The sequence below is a fragment of the Toxotes jaculatrix genome, chromosome 5 (assembly GCF_017976425.1).
Source record: "Toxotes jaculatrix isolate fToxJac2 chromosome 5, fToxJac2.pri, whole genome shotgun sequence".
Lineage (NCBI taxonomy): Eukaryota > Metazoa > Chordata > Actinopteri > Toxotidae > Toxotes > Toxotes jaculatrix.
In genome coordinates, this window is record NC_054398.1 from 8,617,641 (window position 1) to 8,639,259 (window position 21,619).

General features: G+C 45.1%; 1 protein-coding gene across 1 annotated transcript; it reads right to left on the bottom strand.

Annotated features, from left to right (window-relative positions):
* Positions 1 to 819: 819 nt before the first annotated feature.
* tshz3a (teashirt zinc finger homeobox 3a) lies at positions 820 to 17,796 on the bottom strand. The gene is made up of 2 exons (XM_041039108.1): positions 17,443 to 17,796; positions 820 to 5,042 (listed from the first exon to the last, which is right to left on the bottom strand). Exons 1-2 carry the CDS (start codon positions 17,480 to 17,482, stop codon positions 1,738 to 1,740), a joined length of 3,345 nt encoding a protein of 1,114 aa, XP_040895042.1. The 5' UTR covers positions 17,483 to 17,796; the 3' UTR covers positions 820 to 1,737.
* Positions 17,797 to 21,619: the final 3,823 nt, after the last annotated feature.

Here is a 21,619-nt window from a genome sequence, read left to right on the forward strand (position 1 = left end):
CTCTGATAGCATCAACACCTGCCAGTAATATTGTTAGATCCAAAAGCCTGCTTTGAGGGAATAGCACCTGTCTGTGCATTCTGCACCACTGTCAGCTTGTCTCAGCGTGCGTATATAGGATCCGCTTTATTTTTTCCAAGGGACAGTCTTGGAGTCCAGGTGTGTGCCAGATCTGCTGTCTGTGCCCAGGGCTCCTGATGGCATCCAAGCCCCCGTGGTAATCAGCCCACTCTGCCTGCTGTTGCAGCCTGCCTGCCTCCTCCTCCTCCAGTGGCTCGTTTCAGAAACATCTGGTGGTTTACATGCAGCACACACCACCTGCCAGACGCCTTGCAGGCAGTGGCACCGCTCGCACCTCTCGAGTCCGCCCCACAACAACGCGACGGCACAGAAATCACCAGGAATATCTAGACAAATTGTGGTTGTGAAGACAACTGCAGAGATGAATGCTGAGGGTTTTTAAGTTCTGTTCAGGGTTTCTGCAGATGCAGGCTAGTGAGCAATCTGTCAGATGATTTGTAAATGCTTAGTCACTACAATGTGGGACAACATTTGGGAGGGGTGTGTTTTTTTTGTTTGTTTTTTTTCTCTAAGATGCATGATTTTCCAGTAAGTCAGGTGAAATATTAGATAACAGCTTGGAAACTACATTTTGGACAGTACTGTGATGTGTCAGTTATCTCCTCCTCATTAACAAACTGCTTTGAAATGTCGCTTCCTGAAATAGTGCTTTTGTTAAATTTGAGTTTCATAATGTACCTAGATTCACAAATTTCTCTGTCTGGCAAATATGAAAGAAAACAAATGTTTTATGCAGCAGTTAATTCAATTTAATCATAGAAGCACAAGGCATTAACATATTTGTATTGTTTTTTTTTATCAAATAACATTTATAAAACTATTGTGCAAAACAATGTCCTTTTAATCTTCTTCAAAGGCTCTGCACCAGTGGATAGTCATAGTCCTCTTAAATTAGGAAATATAACAAGTATACATAATTTAAACAGCAAGTTGTAAGCTTATACACTATATGTACATTTTTACACAGACCTGGATGATTAGTGCCCCTTACTCAATGATAAAGAACAAGGCAGCTTTTACAATCAGCAAGAAAGTCAATCGGCTGTACAGGGAAAACTATAAAAACAAGAAATGAACGTTTGCTGTTTGGCAGATAGATTCTTTTAAGGAGCTTTCCCAGGCATTTGGCTGTTTTAAGGTGTTGAAAAATGACCAGAGGGCATTTTTATAAATCTGGACAGGACAGGACTGTACAAATATAACGGTAAAACTTGTTGAACATGCATTCTACCAGCAACTCAAAACCAAACTCACAAAAATACAAAATAAATACAATAGTTAATACATTTCAAGTTCTTAGCTGACCTTCTAGTCAAGAGATTCATCGTGATTATGAATCTGCCCTCTGTTGTCTCGCATTGCCAAAGGTGTACACAGAGTGAGGGAGACAACGAAGCTGACAACAAACTGGGCTGAATATCTTTGACCTACAATATATTTTGATGCGAAATAAATGTGTTTTGAAACACAGAGAAATCAGAAATGTTTCTAGGCCGAATAGATGTAAACACCTTGTGCTGACATTTTTAACAGTAGTTCATGGCATCTTTGTGCATTACCACACTTTTCAAATGTTTTTTTTTTTTTAACTTTTTTGTTTTGTTTTGAACAGTCATTCTACATATGTTTTCCAGTATGTTTAGTGCTGAGAGTAATTTAGTGTTTCTCTAGTTCGCACACATACAGCAGATGGTCCTCTGGAGACTTCCCGTGGCTCTTGCTGAGGTGAAGCTTGATGGCGTGCTTAGTGGCAAATTTACGGACACAGAGCTGGCAGCGGTACACTGCCCCATTACTACTGCAGTCATCTTGTGATTGTGGAGAAAGGAAAGACTCCAGGGGCCCTAGTTTCTCAGTGAGACACTGGGAGTCTCTGACAGTCTGTTTGGGGGACAGCTTGGCCAGGTCCCTGATTCTGAACCCTAGGTGGGCTTCCAGGTGACACACATAAGCTGCTGGGGTTCGGATCTGCGAGGCACAGTCACTACAGAAGAACATAGGCTGACCGGAGTCCAGGTTCTTCAGGAACTTGGTTCTGCCCGTTCTCCTAAGCTGGTACTTGACGTTAGCCAGCCAGTGGCTGATGGTGGTCATAGAGAGACCTGTGAAGCGAGATATGTGCATTCTTTCCTGCGGGCTGAGGTCATTGATGATATACTTCCCCTCTGACGTTTGCCTCAGGCTTGAGGCGAACTGGGCCTGCAGAAGAAGGAGGTGCTGGGGGTTCCAGTTGGAGTGACGACCCTTACGTCTCTGCCCATGCAGCGATGCGTCGTCATCGTCGTGAGTAGATCCCACAACCTCAGTTTTATCTGTGACCCGGGACCGCGAGGGAGGCTTTGAGACATGGTGGGACTGTGTCAGGTTCCTCAGCATGTCTGAGATATCCGACAATGCATTTTCATGTAGAGGGCTGCTGGATGTGTAGGGAGAGACCACTGTTAGCTTAGCAGGAGTGACAAGAGAGGAGGGGGAGATGGAGGAGGCTGTGGATGAGGGAGTCAGGGGGGCTGAGCCCACAGAGCCTCCCCTCTCACTTTTCCCTTTTGTGAGGTCCATGGGCTGGTCATCACAGGGCTGGCAAAAACTTTTATCAACTACACTTTCCGGCTTTTTGGTCTGTGAGGGAGGAGCGGCCACAGCAGCCCTCTCAGCCATGCTCTGACTGAGCCTAGAGAGCAGGCTCAGGGGATCTTGGTTTGGCAAGGAGGGCTTGGCTGCTTTCCCCAAATGAATGTTCATTACTGACTGAAGAGCACTTAGAGGGTTGACAAAGGGCTGCTCTGGAGGAGTATGGCCAGTAATAATGGCGGTACTGCATCTCAGCGTGGAGGCGAGCGGAGACTTGACTGCTGCCTCTCTCTTGGGTTCTGTTGCCGGGGATGCTCTGTCGCTATGGCTTCCCCTGTCGCTATTGGCTGGGGTGGCTGCCCTCCACTCCCGAGGTGAGTCAGCCTCCCCTCCCTTGTGCGATTCCCCAGCTTCGCTGCTACAAGGGGAGAGATGGTTCTCCCTCTTAGGGGACAACTGCTTCACCCTTTGCTCTACTTTTGCAACTTTCTCTGTCACTTTTTTCACTAAATCCTCCATTGCCTGGAAGTTGTTGCTGGGGAAGGGGGAGGACTGACTAAGTGGTGGGGAAATGAGAGGCTGGTTCTTGGACAACACTGCATCCCCTCCGTTGAACAAGAACTTCATCGGGGAATTCTTTTCCATGCTGCCCTGTTGGAGCTTGAGGGCACTGGGGAACTGGTAGGCTGCATGGATGCTAGGGTAGCCCCCCCAGCTTGGATTTCCACTCTGGGCCTTGTTGATGGCTGATGTCACAGTGTTTTCCAGTGATTTGAGAATATCCAGGCCGCCCTTAGGGCTCTCCTTCAGGTCCTCTTCTGTAAGATAGTTATACTTTGAGATGTCATATTTTTCCTCCTTCTCAGCATCTTCCTCCTTCCCAACGGAAACCGCAACTTGCTTTTCATTTCCATCAGCCTCTTGCTTTGTGCACTCCTCCTCAACCTCCTCCTTCTTGATCTCTTTGAGAGGAGGGGAGGTGGCGGGGGGAGTTGCGGTAGTTTGAAGAGGTGAAGGAGAGAACGTGGAGGGTGCCAGTGGGACAGACTGGACCCTCTGTTCGGTGGGTGTGGCAACCCTCCCAGGGTTGGGGGAGGTAGCCTCAGGAAGTGTTTTGATTCTCTTCCCCACAGAGCTGGTGACCCTCAGGAAGTGTCCTGTCACCATCATGTGGGTTCTCAGCTCTTGCAGTGTATTATGGGAACTCCCACACTCCATGCACTTAAGGATCTGGAATTTGTTGGATTCAAACTGCCAAGCATAGCTAGCGCCGTTCTGGTGGCCGTAGCGGTTATGTGTGGTGTAGGGGCTGGAGGAAAGTTTCTGTGAGGGTTCACTCAGGTCTGCCTGTGGGTGCTTAGCTTTGGGGGTTCCTTCTCTAGAACGTGGTGAGGCAGTGAGGTCCAACCCCACAAGTCCCCTTTTCTTAGAAGACATGATTTTGGCTGCCACAGGGGCCATGGGCTCCTTCAGAGGCACTTTCTGGTAGTGTTTGGTCTTGATCATGTGGACACTGAGGTCCTGGAGGGATTCAAAGGAGTGACCACAATACATGCACTTCAAAACTTTCTGAGCGTCCTCCTTCCCCTCCATCTCCAACAGCGACCGCTTGCGTGGCTTAGACCAGCGCTTTGCACCGCTGCCTGCCCTGTCCTGGTTGTCATCGCGGTAGTGGCCTGTATCATTCATGTGGACTGTCAGCTCCACCAGGGTGTCATAAGCAGCACTACAGCCCTTACAGCGGAATTTACTGGCCCCAGTAAAGATTGAGCCAAAAAGCTTTGGGTTTTGCCTGTGGAGCTGTACTGTACTAAAGAGGCTGGGCTCAGACTGAGTAGGGTTCCGGCTCTGGGGAGGATGCTGTTGTAGTGTCTTTGCCACTGCAGACTGGTGCCAGTCATAGCTACCACTGCTGCAGCTACTACTGCTACTAGTGCTATTGCTGCGAGTTGGCTTCTCTGTAGAAGCCGACGACTGCGCCTGTGGCGGTGTGGAATTAAAGTTCAGTGGCGACCACAAGGGGCTGGTCAGGAAGCTGGAGTAGATAGCCTTCATTTGTTCTAAGGTGTCCATGCCTATGGGAGGTGTCTTAGTGCCACCATTCAGAGACGCTGTGACCGAGATGCCCTCAGCTTTTCTTGAGGGGCTCTCGAAGTCTGAGAGCCGGTCGCTGGATTCACTGACATGTGACTCACTGTCCATCTCTTGTCCTGAGAGCTCTGCAATGCCGGCAGATTCCTGGTCACATGCTTGCTCCTTTGCAGGCCCTACGCTTTGCTCCACAAACTCATCTTTCATAAGAAGGTCATCCTGAGGGGCTGAGGGCATGTCGTCTGCTTCCGCCTCCTCATCCTCCACAGTGTGCTCTGTCAGCTCCTCAGGAGAATAGGCTGCGAGGAGAATGGAAACAAAGGGAGAAAGAAAGAGATGAGTTAAATTGCAGGGAGTGAAAACGCCATGTTAGAATAACTGGAGAAAAAGTTTCCCTGCTATGTGTGCCCGAGGACTCCCAGGGATAAATGAGCCATCTGTGTGGGAGCCTTTAAAGCTGAGCTGAGAAATTACAGTCATCCCATTTCACCTCATCAACCGTTGAGGTGTTATTTTCCTCTAGGCGAGCCTGTATTTATATACTACCCCAGCCACACGGAACTTATGCCTCCCCTCTTTTCACTCCTTCTATTGGAGGAAAACAAAAAAGAAATATCTTGGCAAAAACATAATGCGCCATTTTATTTATCTCAGGGCGCAACAGCTTGAAATGAAAACTAAATCTGAAATTAATGAAGCCCAATCTCACTGTGGCATTCTCCTCTGGGGTAATAAATGAGTTGGATCAACCTCCATCTGTCAGTTAATATGTCTGACGCCTCTTCATCTGCCTCTTCTCTGATTACACACACATACATACTGACACACACACGCGTGCACTCAAAGACAGAGCATATCTTGAAGAATTTCGACAGAAAGATGTCAGAATTTTGTTGTGAAATTAAACAGACATGTGGAATAGACATCCAACAGTGTCATCTGGACTGAAGCGAGTTCATTAGTTTCTTAATATGTAGAAGATGGTCAATACTCTGCGTTCATTCTTGAAAGCAAACCAACAGTCCAAACAGGTGTTAAATGTCATGCACACCTAACAGAAAGAAATTTCACACATCATAAAAAAAATAAAAAGAAATAAACAAAATGAAAGGAAGGAATAAAATGAGACTGAAAAGAGGGAGAAGGAGGATGAGATGTACAGATCGTTGACATGATGGCGACGCATAAGCAGCTCTGTCACTTTGCATGCTGGCGCCCACTGCTCGCACGGAGAGAGATGATAAGTGTGTTTGCATGTACGTCCACTGCGCATACACATATACACACAAACTCCTGTGTCTCCTGCGGTGGCGAGCCTATCCGCCTAACGCCAACTCACCCACCACTCACCCCCTTCTTCCGCAGTGTCACCATGGCCCCCACCTCCCTCATTTCCTGTCCACCTCACTCACTAAACCGCTCAACTTAAGGAAAAACAAATAATCTCTGAAAACAGTGGATGGCCTGTGGACAGGTCTGGGGTCATTTGGACAATATTGTAAACTAAGACAAATGTCACAGAAAGAAGCTGTAGGTATAGGCTTTTATAGTTTGGGCATTCATACAGTTGAGCTTGTGCATGTGAACACAAACAGGCACACGCACACATACACAAACGCTGTGACTAAATCCTTCATTCTCCCCACCGCCCCACACACACACGTCCAGTCTAAACAAAAATGTCATAGCTGAAATAACTCTCATTTCCAGTGCTAACAGCCAATCTCTAGGCAGCCATGCGGCTGGCGCTGGTCTGATTTGGGCCCTGGGGGCACAGTCAGCAGGCAGCCCCACTGAGAGGCCAGCCTAATGGAGACCTGGCAGGTGCGGCCCACTCTTCGTCCTCCCGGAGATTTGGTTTGTCACTGGGTATCCATTACCTGCCATTCTCCGCTGATAGGCCCCGACAGCCCTGATCAAAAGATGTCGTCGGGCCCCAGTCCGCTTGGCAGTCAGTGGCATGTCGTTTGTAAAAAGGGCCAAGCAGGGTGTAAATAAAATGACATGATCACTTCCCCGGCCCCTCATGTTCTGGACACAATTATGATAATGTGGACGTGGAGGGTGAGGGAGGGGTCTGGGAGGATGGAGAGGGGGGCGAGGAGGTAAATCGCTCACGCTCGGGCAAACATGCAAGGGGAGATATCTCACTGCTACCACTGCTCAAGCAACTGCCCACACCCTCTTTCCTTTCTCTTTCCTTTCTCTTCCAGTCCTCCTCTGGAAGGTTTTCGTGTCAGATTCTCATTTGAGGGAGGAAATCCAGCCAGGATGAGGTAGTTAATGTGTTTGTGTCCTGACTAGCTGGTCACAGATGTCAGCTTGCATCAGGCGAGCCTGGCACACCACTTGACCAAGTTGTCAGGTCACTTTTCTTTTCCTCAACAAGAAAATATTCCATATATTTCTTCACATTGTCTTGCCATTTCATCAAACCACTGCTATAGCCAATTTCATGTCACGCTATCACATCTGTAAGCCTTCCGGGGGCCTCTCTCTGTGCCTTAACTTTGTGGTAAATGTTTTACATTTCGTACTAATAGACCTGCAGCCCTATAGGTTATTGTTCATTTGTCATTAAGCCTAGATAGCACAGAGAAGGGGGAGAGAAGTCCAAGAGGACCAACTATAAAACCTACAGAGTCTAGCCGTGCTCCCAGGCAATTTAAAATGCAAAACAAAAACCATTATGTCTGAGCACTATCTGTTAATTTAATCCCCAATGACTGATAATCCATCACACAGGGCGACAACCACATCCAATTATTCTCCCTGGCTTGACTGACAACAGAGGTGATTTATCAAGCTAATAAAAGGTGATGGGAGTATAGAGGCTCTCTTAGAATAAAAAAAAGAGGATTATGAATACAACAATACTCGATGCAGTCTTAACTAATATCTAAGCATATGGTATAGGACCAATGTATGAGTTTTCCTGGTGTGTGTGTGTGACAGAGAGAAAGAGAAAGAGCGTGTGTGTATGTCTGTGTGTTCTTGTGATGATAAAGTGAGCTGATGCCATGTGGGGAAAAGACAAGAATCATTAGGTTCCATGAATGATTCCTTTGGGGGGGGTGTTGTTGGTGGATAAGAGGGAGGTGCACGTTCACACAATCCACATCTCAGTCACGGCTCACACAGAAATAGCAATAACACATTCACACAAACACACAAGCTGCAGAAAATACAAGGCTCACATGCAGAAGATACACAACCTCAAATACACCGTCACATAATTATAAATAAAGCTAGTCAGTCAGTTATAACACCCCCCCCCCCCCCCCCGCACACACAGACACACACACAAATACACACATAGACACACGTAGATGCAAGCGATGAGGAAAGACAGTGACATCTTGGCTTCCAGGAGGCATTCCTGTGGAGTATCATTTTCATAAACATAAGGGCCGCAGACGAGGAGGGAGAGATCATCTGATAGAAACACTGCAGTGCTGCTCTGACGATCAGGAACAACAGACAGGGCAGGGACAGGGGGTGATTAAGCAGGAAGGTGCTGTGGCTGCCTCTAAAGCAGAGCCTTTCAGTGTCTGTCTCTCTCTGTCTCGTTCCCTCGGTCCCATGGATTGTTTCTCCTGACTGTTTCTGATGCTGTGTTTTAAATAGGCTTCATATGCGAGAGTGATAATACGTCGACCTAAAAAAAAAAATCTGTAATGCATTTCACGTATTTACACTTCTTCGATGTCTATGACAGTTCAAACAAGCACCCCGTTTAATCTCCGTATACATTTGAGTGTTTTGATCTAGTGAAAGAATCAAGCTACAGCTAACTGCAGTCTGTTTTTTTGTTTTGTTTTTTTTTTAAATCAGCCCCTTGATGACCCAAGTGCATATTCCTGGTCTGGCCTCCATAGCTGGAGAAACAGTCTGGGAGCCAGATCACACCCAACAGCAGCGGGGTAAACAGGATGTGTCATTAAAAACTACCTGAGTCTGACCCTCACACTCAAATGACTGCTTGGTCTCTGAGAAAAAAAAAAAAAAGTCCAACCTTGCCACAGGCGTTGTGATATAAAAAAGTTGAGTCCTTTGTGCGGTCAACATGAGAACAATATTTCATCTGTGTTTTTTTTTTCTATGCTGAAAAAGGTACAGCGCGGACAGAAGATGGCTTTATATTGTAGGAGAAAAATAGCTTCTTTTCTGCAATTATTGCACAAAGATCAGGCGACAAGAAGATCTGTTTAAATTTACATGCACCTACTACTGTGCGAAATAATGTATAAATACTGTGCTTACGCCCTTCATAAACCAAGAATGGAAAATGAAAAATTCAGAGTGGACATAAGAGTGTATTATGTGTATATTATTAATTAACATCCTAAGAGGAAAAGCAATGTTAATACGGATTTCAGAGCTTGATTACCTTATTATTTATAACATTCTTACAGTATGTATAGAGAACTGTATCATGCACAAAGATACAACTGGGATCCAGGGAGGGGAGAGGAAATTGTCTACATGGGTGGTCCCTCATAGCTTACTGTAAAGATTACAGGAAAAGTTTTATGGCGTTCTTCAAAGACAACAAGAAAAATCAAATGAAAATAAGAAAGCACAAAGATTGTTACTGGTTTAATAAATGTTAAAACTATGAAGGATCATGGGAGTTTGTTCTATAGACATTAAAGAAGTAGCACACATTGAGCTGCGATTCTTGTACAAAAGATGACATTTAGATAAAGTTTACTGTTTTTATTATCCAGCTGGAGAGCAGAGGAAAGGGGTTAGACGTTGTAGCCCAGACCTTTGATCACAAGTTGGCTGGGATATTTGATGTCAGTTGATGGTGCAGGAGGGCCCAGAGAGGAGAGAGTTAAACTGTATCACAACATGACGAGACTTTCTTGACATGTGTACAGTATTAACTGGACCTTGACGCCCTTAAACCAACACAGCCCCTCAGCAGGGGGCTCTTACTGACAGGAAACAGCTCCAGAACACTACAGGACAGGAAGTCACCCCAGTCTCAATCAAAAAAGAAAAAAAAAAAAAAACTACAAACCGCAGACTTCCACCCACTCTCTCAAGTTTCCCAGCAGCCTAAAACTCTTTAAATAGATCAGAATAATTTAGTCCAAAAACAGCCCCATTCTGTCAAAATAGCAGCAGATCAGTAACATACCTAAAATGCCTTTCTGTTGTACACATTTGTCAAAGTAACACACTCAATCAAACTTAGTTCTCTGCCTCCTTTCCCTTTGATCCTCACAGGCTGGCTGAAAGTCCCACGAGAAAATATGTAACAGGTGATCTGTGGCCATTTGAAAGATTAACCATTCCTGACATAAGTCGCTTTTTTCAGATATGACCAGAGAAGACTACCAAGGGCCTCTGTTTTAATTTTTTAATGCATAACTCTGCTACTACGTTATTCTCATACAAGCCATCACGTTACAAGCGATAATGGACGTCTTTGTCAGTTTTTATTTGTGTGTGTTCTCTACCCCCTGATGGCATTGTGAATACATTGTGTCCGCCGATTGTAGTGCAGGATGTGTGATATGGGAGATGGGAAAAACAGAGAGATCATTCTGGCCCCAGGCAAAGCTTAGGGCTGAACCTTGTCAATGCACATAGTAAGAGAGAGAGTCAGACAGAGAGACAAAGAGAAAGTGAGACTGAGAGAGACACTGAATAGATTCAACCCTCAGCTGATTGTTGTGTTATGACTGGACCTCAAAGCTGCCAGCTGTACACACAGACCTTCAAGACCTGAAAATTCATTTTGTTTATCTGACATGAGACGAGCCACAAACACATAAGGGCCTCCCATTACTAACGCTAACACAGAAGAGGACGAAGTGACCAAACTTGCAAAGACCCGGTTTGAAACTCTATTGCAGTCACAATAAAAGATAAACAAAACGGAAACAAACAAAAAAAGGAAAAAGAAAACCCAACACAAACAGCATCCACAGGTGCAGATCCAAGGGCAGGCATAAGGATCGACGTGCTGCAGGAAGACGATGTTCCAGTCCAACATACACATGGAGCCCGTCTTGTCTGATGATATGTAGTCAGTCAAACTTCCTTCAACCCACTTCTCTTTACTTGAGCGGTTCTTAAGCAAAGCTCCATGAAGCAGAACGGCTGTTTAATTTGCCATTCCTTGAACATATAAGAACGATGTTAAAAGGCCACCAGGTTGTGTGAATGATGCTAGACAGTAAAACAGCAGGATGAAAACGAGGCTCAAACTAAGTTATTTTTAAAATTTTGGATCTTAATTTCACAATTTGTGCCAGAATTCTTACCTGTTGTAACACTTCACTTGCCAACATTTTTCATTTTCATTTTTCGTAGAGAGACAGGACTGGACAGGAGACAGATTTACACCCGAGGGCCTGTGAATAACAGTGATCCCACAGATTTTAAACAACAAATCAATTTTAACTATTTGGAAATGTAGATTAGTGCACCTGAACTGCCTGGTGCCTTTGTCGGTGCATAGAAAAACTCCATGAAGCAAAACTACTGTAAGCACAGTAGATCACGATCGTACCACTTTGCATTGGCCAGTTTAGTTAATAATTTGAGTGTTCATGTTTTTGTTTTTTTGTTTTTTTACCTCCAGTGGAGTGTTTCTATTACTGATTAAACTGGACCTGTTTAAACCTTGTCTGATCTGCTCAAGTGTTCTTTGTTTCATGAACTTGAACACTGATCAAACTGTCTCAGGTATGTCATGCTGGTGTCATGCCAGGGTGTATAGGTGGCTTTTTGTTGTTGTGCATTGTCCTTACTTGCGCCCAAAACTATGAAAATAAGAGCTAAAAGCTTTTTCTTCAAGGACTGACATTTCTGTTGGTCTGAGCTTACAGATGTAGTTTAAATAAAGGTTACAGTATCTACAATTCTGGGCAGGTCTGAAATCAGGTCTGATCCAGGTCTGAAGGTGTGGCTGGGACCAGAGAGCTGACACTACAGTGGGGCTAACGCTGAGACAAAAGGAGATGGATTCAGGTCTGAAACCAGGATTAAGTTTGTAGCTTGTGGCTGAGACTGTGTTTAAAGTTGAATCTTAGGGTAAGAGGGAGGGGGTTGGTGCCTGAAGGGAATAAAGTTGGGGCTTGGGAGTGGGACAACCAAACCCCTCTCCCAACGCACAGCTGCTGCCATGATCGCCTAGCAACGAGGAGGTGATGGACGCAGTCTGAAGATGGATGGCCACCATAAATCACAGTAGTGTGTGGGAGGAGGAGGAGGTAGGAGACAGAGAGAGAGAGAGAGAACAAGAACAGGCCAAAAAACAAAACAACTGTTTTTTTTTTTTTACTTTTCTGTAACAGCAGCAGAGCTGGCCTTGCCTTGACCTCTCACTGTACTCTTTTATTCATGATTGTTGAGGAAAGACGCAGGGCTGGGGACACTTCTGGGCAAAAGCTAAATGGAAACTTCTAGGTAATCATTACAGTCGGTTATATTTGATCCAAAGGATAATTTTATAAATGTGTAATTGCAATAAGCTCCATTGAGTCTCCTGCGTGCCCTTCAGTGTCTAGAGTTTTTTTTTTCAGGATTCCACAAACTTTTTAAAGATGATAATAATGACAGACTATACCTTTCATAAAGCAACCCTCCAGCCAAGGCAATCTGGGTAGTGTAGTTGTGGGATAAACATCCCTGGGCTATCTGATTATGGCCTACTGCTGCGGCACTGGTGTCTAGTAACACTCAGAGAGAGCGCTCAGCCATCCATCACACAGTGAGTGTCTGTCTAAGGCTTTCCACCCTGCTTCTTCTCGTCCTGGCTCTCCAGTTACAGCCATACACGGCCGGCCTAAATAATATTCTTCATGATAAATGGCACTATAAGCCTGGTATCCATCATTAATCTGATTTTTAAAGAAGCATCCATCTTGGAGAGAGCCTGTTAGGGCCACGGGAGAGCAGAGCAACTCGGGTTCATTTAAAGGCCAGGCTGCTGCATGAGTGATACCTGTCAGCCCTGCTCATCAGGGAGCAGAACACACACACACACACACACACACACACACTCACACACACGCAACATTAAACATTGACGCCATATGGCCACACGTGTGTGCACTAACACACGCACACCTCTAGAGTGCCTCTACGTGTGTCCGCTGTGCATATATTATGAGTACACAACACTAACACACTTGTCGGACCTTCATACTCACAAAGCATATTTCTTCCCTTCATTCAGACATCTAGAGACGTGTCACGGAAGAACATTCTGTCACTCATCAAAACACAACTCAGTGTAACTCAATCCTCCCTGTCATCTCGAAAAAATCTCCCCTCCCAAACACGTCTCCTCAAGGGTTTCAGGAAAACTCACTCTTCCCTGGAAAAACTCTCTCTCTCACACACACACAAACGACAGTCTCTTTTCCCAGCTCTCCACTCCTCTGTCTCTCTCCACTGACTCTGCACCTCTTTCTCCATTCCTCTGCTTCTCTTTGTCTCTCTCCGTCCACTCTGTCTTGTTTTCCCCTCTTTTACTCTCTCTTTCTCTTCCTCTCTGCCCCCTATCCACCTCCCTTCTCTGTGTGTCTGGTAAAGCCTGTTTGATAAATGACACACGTCACCGTGTCAGAAGCGAAGGGTGGGTCAGTGATAAATGACTCTGTTGAAAAGGAAATCGGCTCTCTGGCATGGCCGGGCTATTCTCCTCCTGGATTGGGTTTCAGGACCCCTGAAGACCGGAGCGGCTCAGTTTCCCCGAAAAGAGCACACATCCCACCAGGCTCTGACGCTCTCTACCTCTGGGAGGGGTGGGAGACTGAGAGAGAGAGCGAGAGAGAGAGAGAGAGAGGGAGAGAGGGTGGGTGGGAGGTGGGGTTGGAGGGATCCAGCCTGTCCCAATTGTCGCCACAGTGCAGCTGCATCTATCACAACAGCGGTGGGACTATTTTTACAAAGCCTCCGACTCAGTGCCCAGACAGCAGTCCCGGCTGAAAACCTCGGCTGAAAGCACACTGAAAGCTGAAAGGGAAGAGTGGATGGCTAACGGTTTTCTATTTGTGACAGTACTACAGCACTTACACTCCTCTTTCTCTCCTGGAGTCCAACCAACCCTATGGCTTGACATCTGCCAAGTGTGTGTTAAAAAGGAGAGAAGGCCCATTTCACCGCCCCCGCTCTTCTTCTCCTGTTTGTACCCACCACCAGCACCTCCTCCCCTTCCTCCCCCCTCTGCCCTCTCTTTCTCTCTTCTCTTACACTCTCTCTTTCACTCACTTGCTGGCAGGGTGGCACTGTTATCATTACACAGGCAGGATTTATGGAGTCAGGGCCCATGGCAAAAACAAAAAGGCATCTGTCAATACCTGTGGGAAACACTCTGTCAGCCTTCCTCCTCCTCCTCCTCCTTCTTCCACTGGTGCTCACAGCCTCATTAGGTATGCACTTATCAGACACATAGATCACAGACGTGACTCAACCTCACCGGAATCCAGCCACAGGACTTTCATTAGCAACAGGGCCTGCAAGGCCAAAACATTCGCTGCGCTCACACCTGCAAACAACGGCAGCGGAGGCGTGTTGTTGTTAAAGCTCTCTAACGCTGTCAGTCCGTATGTTGGTCGAACAATTAAGTCCCAACTCGTGCTCCCCTGCTGCTTCCGTAAGGGCATGCTTTTCACACATAAACAACAGGAAGGCAGACAGATATAAAAACAGCTTACTTCATTTCGCTTGCTGCTTTTACAACAACATGTGCATATGTGTCTGCAATGTTTGCTGTAAATGCTTGGGGTTTTTACTGGCGTCAGCACTGCATGTTCGTGTGTTATGTCTTGTGTTTCTGCGTTGGCATATATGCTACATAGGTAATGTGTGAATACAGAGATAAAGGAAGAGAAGAAGAAAGTGGGCGATGCACAAGACCGACAGGGTTAAGAGAATTATGGCTTGACCCCAGCAGGTGGTCTACAGTTACAATTCCTTTCATCACTATCACAAGCCAAACAGCCCACACACACACACACACATTCAAACCCAACAAATCAGAAAGTGCATGCCTGCTGAACTAAGCGTGTACACACACACACACACACTAAAAGACAGACATGAGTGATGGCTGCCAGTCTGGCAGCTATAATCCTGACCCTGCAGAAAGAAGAGACTGGAGCCTGGTCCACATCAGACTCCCCCACCCCTCTCCTTCTGCGTTGGACTCTCTCTTATACACACTCACAGACAAATGACCAGAGTACAGGTTATGACAGAGAAAAAGGAAGGGTGGCTTTCTCTCCGGGGGCCTGACACACGCACTGACACACGCAACATTGTCCGAATATTGTAAATACATTGGGACCCCTCTGCAGACGTACTGTACAGTTTAGACATTCCAGTGAAATAGCCGCGTCCCTGCCCACATGCTGTAAAGCCGATGTTGACTTCCTGTTAAGTCGGTGGAGAATTTCAACTTTCTGCAGCCGTTTCAGCAGCTTTGAGCCCCGGGATCGCAGCGAAGCAAAGGAAGGAGGTCTGTATTTCCACAGCTGTGAGAGTGTCTTTCTCATGTTTGCTCGGCTGTTTACGTGGCCAGCTGCCCTTGGTTGTTAAGAGCACTCAGACCTGACCCAGGTACGCAGGCCCATTTGTCACCTGCAGCGGAAAATTGAGTTACAGCACAACCAAAGGCGAGCGGCTCTGTGTAATATCAAGTTGATTACATCAAAGTGGTGGCAAACCTCATTGGGCTGGGCACCCCGAGCTTGTCATCTCCAATCACAGGGCCTGTCAGGACTCCATCAGCCTCACGGCTAATTGGACCAACGCTAATGAAGCAGGCAAAACAAGTTTTCTACTGTGGAGAGAGAAACCCTCTCAGACAGAGGAAGGAAAGAAAGAGAGGGAGAAGCTGAGAGAGTGTGTGTTTGAGAGACAATGAGAGAGCAGAGCAGGGTGGGTGTGTGTGTGTGTGTATGTGGAGGGGGGGGGTAGATTTTTCATGCAAGTCTCAAGGTTGCAGTGGGCTGACTCTCCCCCTAAGTCCCTAATCAAGGCCCATCATCTGTCATCCTTTTCTTTGCTCTCTCTATCACCATGCTCTGTGCTGCAATCAATTCATCATCACCCTTTGTGTGCCACTGAACAGTTGACAACTTTATAACTTGCAGCTGCACGGGCTGACTGACAGGGGTGGAAGGGGAGCATGAAAAAATGAAGAAATGAATAGATGAATGAATGAACAAAGAAGCGTGGTTTCAGGGAGAAAAAGTTGTTTTCTAAAAACACAAAACGATCTATATTACAGCCTTTTATTCCCTTTCGTCAACAGAGAAACAGCAGTATAGCAGGGAGGAGAGAGTAGAGAGAGGAGAGGAGAAGATGAAAAAAAAAAACATCCTTCTCACTGATCTGAAATCAGAAAGCTTTCAGTCATTCTTTATGTGCTCCCCGCGGCCACTCTGAGCCAGTGAGCATGTACATTAGGCTGGGGCATTTTGATGAAATAAAAGCCCAGGCCAGCTTATGGCTAAACAGAATGGGAGCACTCACTCAGCCTGTCTCTGATTGACCATTAAAGCCATTGATGAATGGGCCTGTCAGGGGAGAGACAATTAAATCAAACATGAAACAAAGCCGTTGTGACGGCCCGGTCTGACAGAGCAAACCCATTCCTCCCCTCCATTACATAGCACACGGCTCCTTTTACAACCCCTAACCCACTCCTCCCGCCTCCTCTACCCACTGAGTGTGTGTGTCTGCCTATGTGTGTGTGTGTGTGTGTGTGTTCAAAGTGAACAAGTGAGCATGTGCACATGGGAGTGTGATGTTCTCTGCTGGAAGTGTGCGTGTCTGTTTGTGTGTGTGATGTCTCAACCACTCTGTCCCCCCTTCTTCACTTTTTCGTGAGTCACTTGACCATTAGAGTGAGAGAAAGGAAGAGAGTGTGTGTGTGTGTGTGTGTGTATGAGAGAGAGAGTAAAAAGTACACAGAGCCTTTCAAAGTGGTTTAAACGTGACGTCAGGGGCCTGCAGCACATGGTGGGAAGTGATTTTCTGATGCAAATCGGGAAGGATCAGATCAAAGCCGCATGACAGCCAATCAATCAACCGTCAAATCAGACATGGCAACTGTCGATTATGGCTCCTTCCAGCCCACGAAACCCCATTGTCTGCCCTCAAATTGTTTATCTTATCCCAAGAAGAGAAAAAAGCTCAGAGGTAGAGCTTTTTTTTTCTCCTCGCTTGTGCAAAGAAGTTATGCGCTCGGATCAAATGCGCACAAAGCCCTCATGTACCCCCTTATGGCACGCCTCAGGCACTCACCATCACGAAAACACAGCCCATTTCCAGAGGGGTTTATTCTTATAGATCAAACGTACATGGCGGTGAGACATCGGTAAACTATCAGGGATTCGAGTTGGAAACAATAGGAAGCGAAAGTTTACAGCAGTCAACTCATCCGATGGGACTACAGCAGCTGAGCAGCGTGGAGAGCGAAAACGCAGATTGTTGTATACAAAGTGTACATCCGGTTTAAAAAAAAAAAAGAAAAGATAAAAAGATAACAGTTTCTATGAAGTCTCGCAAGAGTGGCCAAGAGTGACAAAGCGCATCGTTAGAAAACACATAGTGGAAACGGAAATGCAGTGACTGTAAAGTGAGCTTTACAAAACAAAGGTAACATCCGCAGCTTTACGATAGTAAGCCGTATTTTTACGCACATTATAGTTGGGAGACACATACCTGCTGCGCGCTTGGGCGCCTCTTGTTTCCTCCGTGGCATTTTTATTGGCGTGGATTTCCGTGAAACTCTTCTTCTTTGTGTTTTTTTCAGTATTTGATATACCCCCTCGCTGTATCCGGGAAGATCCACCTCTACTCAAAAAAGATTCACGCCTTCGTGTAGTAGACTGCACAACATCGGGGAGTCCGATGGAAAGAAAAACTAAAAATCATCGTTACGGAATAGCAGCCTGCGGAGAAAAAGTCAGCGGAAAAATAAATAAACAAGGCGGGAGGGGAGATATATATAAATATATATATATATATATATATATTTGGTGTGGTCGCGTTGAGAATGTTAGCGGTGATAGCCAGCGTCCACCTCGGCTGCCTGGTCTGGCAACAGGCAAAGTTGAGGGATAAGAGAGACGATCGCGTCACTCACAGCAGGAGAATGGGCAAACCCACCGCTCCGTTAACTCTTTACTTCTCAGAGAGGGGCGGACACCACACACCGAGTGTCCTCCTACCTCTGCTCTCCATATGAATCACAGCTCACGGACTATTAGATGATTATTACACACAGTAGGCTGATTATTGCCCGCCACCAAAAAAAAAAAAGAAAAAAAAAAAAATCCCCTACAAACCTTCTGAATAATATTCCAACAATGTCAGCAGATAGCAGTGTCAGCTGGCTTCATCATCTCTAAATTTAACCTTTACCACGTTTTAGTTTGAATCTGTCGTGGTAATATTTCTGTGGAAATGTATGACTTTGCTGCATTTCCGTGTAATTCTTACTACTGGCCTCTGATTTTGTTTTTTAATTATGATTCAGGCTCTAGTGATAAAGCATATGCGTTACAGGCTTTGCCTTGATATGCAAAACACACTCAGTCACTCAGTAATATTTTACTAAGTCTAACATGTTTTCAAAGCTTTTGCTCAGGTTCATAACAATAATTACATTTCACTTGTTTTGTGCAGTGAAAAGCCCTAAAATTGCAAAAGTATCAATCACAGATATTTAATTTACATGATGCTACAAATGTATACAATTCCTAATAATACAAATAACAGTTTATAATAGATGTTTATATAAAGTTAGATTACATTAGATTCAACTTCATTGTCATTGTACCCATTACCATTACAACACAATGCATTATTTTTAGAAAATATTTCTGTATATTTAAAGATAAATAAATGCACAGAATGAGCAAAAAGCCAAATGAGCAGTGCTAGTAAGAAGGGATGTATTTTGATATGTGCAAACTAAACAACACGATATTTAAAATGTACAGTGCTAAGCTTTAATATATGAGTCATGTAACAGTATGGACAGGAATTAGTTCAGGGCACATACACTACAATGAGTCAGACTGTGTTATGTACAGTATAAACAGCAAATGGGTTTGTAATGTACACAGTGTAAAAAAAAAATGGTTTACTTAAATACAATCGGTTAAATAAACTGTCAACACCAAGAAGTGTTAATACAGAAGACAATGAGCCCAGTGGTGGTGGCCTTTATGTGTTGCTTAAGTCAGTTTTGTAATAGTATTCATTGTAAAAAAAAATAAATAAAAAAATGCACTCACATAGTCTGTATGTGTCTTATATCTGGTGCAACAAAAATTGCTAAGCAAACCCCCCACCCCACTGCCCCAAAATGCAAACATGTCTGATGCCTTTTCCTCTCTAATTTAATGTGAGGAGTTAAATGTTAGCTTTCATCACAGTAAAAGCATCAGTTCTCCCATATATCCACATTAGGAAGAGATCAAAGCCAGTTCAAGGAAGGAGCGTTAAGTCTTAGTGCTAAGGTAATGAGTTTTTTTCACCACTTGTCTCTCTCTTTTTTTTTTTTTTTTTTAACTCAAGCCAGCAGTGCTATCTCTGCAGAGAGGGATGGTCTCGGGTCTCCCCCTGTGCCTCTGATGTGTGCTGACCCCTGCCAGCCAAAAAAAGATGCATAGAAACACCAAAACATGCTGTGTGTGGGTGCTACAACGCTGCACACGTATTTTACACACACAAATATGCAGTAGCGAGTGCTCTGACTCAAGGATCTGTTCGCTCTCTCAGAAGTCTCAAACACTCACAAATGGCAACATACACACACACTCACACCCTTTCTATGTCTCTCTCTCTCTCTCTCTCTCTCTCTCTCTCTCTCTCTCTCTCTCTCTCTCTCTCTCTCTCTCTCTCACATACACATACATACTTGCACACACACGAGCATCCTCACTCAGAGAACAAGAATTAAAGGCCTCTCTCTGATTAGGACTCGCCCCTGCCTCCCCGTCTCTAAGAGCACAGAGGCTGGGTCCCTGTCACTTTAACAACATGAAATTACAACCCAAATGGGATGTCAGGGGTTAGCAGTGTCTCTAAGAGAACTATGCGAATATATTTCCTCCTATGGACTTGCCCCCATCATGACCTCCCCCAGGAACAAGAAGTAACCCGGTGATTGGCGTTTTTACAGCCAAATTAAACCGTCTTGCAGCTTGCTGAAGGCAGGAGGAGAAAGCAGCCATTCCAAAATTAGTGAGCCATCATCATGACAGAAAGTAGCAGGGACATGGTGCCATCCAGCTACTGTATCGATTAACCCATAAATAGTATATGGCCTCTACACCGTGGCTCTCCCAGGCTTACACTGTAAATGGAAGTTATCTCAGCTATGCATCTGTCTTTCTTTGCTGTGTGCTTTAAAACCCTGATATCCAGAGACTGCAACCTGGTTGTGTGTTTAGCACGACACAAAGAGGAAGACATTACGCATATAATTAGTGAAATGCAAATTGTATCTTGGATGCTTTTAGTGCTTTAACATCATTGTGCTGATGAAAGTGTAACACAGAATGTGAAGTTTTAATTAAAGAAATAATTAAAGCAGACAATTCCCGTGGACTGGATCATTCCATTGTTTCAAGACATGCAATTTGATAGAGGAAGTGTGCATTTTTATTTTTTTCAAAAAATATTCAGATTCTTTTTTTTTTTTTTTTCATCCACAGGACTGTGTGTGATTCTCTCTTATGTCAGGTAGCCCTGCTGCATTATTCCCATCTTCTTGCTCTTGACACCAGGATTATCATAAAAGAGGAACGTCTGTCAAGCCTGCATTGATTTGCACACATGTTCTCCCAATCATTCTCAAAGTTGCGATTAAAAAGCTGCCTCTATTTTTCTATTGAAATCTTTTGGCAAAAAAAAGGGAGAGGCCTTTCAATTTCATAGCCTCCAGAACACTCAAGTATTCATTGCGCTCTACTTTTCGCTTTCAACCTCTCTGCGGGAGGCAGGACTCATGACATCTATGTATGCTGCTCCCATTCATGATGCTATTCAGCCTTCAGATGTGTGCTGCAAGTGATCCCTCAATACCATCAGATCGCTCTTATGGGCATGCGTCCAGTTATGGGCCTGTCCAGAGAGGCAGCGCAGTGCGGTGTCAGAGTGCAAACTGACAGTTCTTTTCTCATGAGCAGTCCCATTCAGCACCACTTTGTCCAAACTAAAGTCCAATCTTCCATTATGGGGCAAAGTTTTGCTGCTGTTCTTGAAAATGCTTCTAAAAAAAAAAGAGAGAAAAACTTGCAAAATGACACTGAAATAGGTTTTCCATTTATTTCCTACAAACAGAAATGTGTTTGTCTGTGTGCGTGCTTTGTCGGCTTATCTGTGTATTCATGTGGGTATGTTCATGTGTGGGTGTGGGTGCGTAATGCATGGCCCTGTTGAGAAGAGTGATTGCTTTATTCCTGCCTTGTATGTGCTATGGGGGCCAGGGCCGTGTCTTTGGGCAGCTGTATGGATGGCTTGAGGAGGTCTCCATCATTCATAAAGCACACTCCTACATGTAGAATTGATCTTGCAAAGAAACAGGGTGGCAATAGCAGTTCATCAGTCTTCCCCAACCACAAATCACTCGGAGGTGTCCCCCTGGGGGAGAGGTGACACCATTGTCAGTGCAGCGGTCCCCTCGGACAAAAGAAGGGGCAGGGCAGGAACTCTCGCTCATATGGTAGCCCCAAAGTGTCCGCTGAAATGTGAACAGCATTCGTGTAAATATCTACAGTAAAGCTCAAAGAATATATGCACTATAAATAATACGAAAGAAAAGTCTATTACAAGTACTTTGGCTGACAATGCAGCTAAATCAAGCCATAAAAATAAATAATGTCTG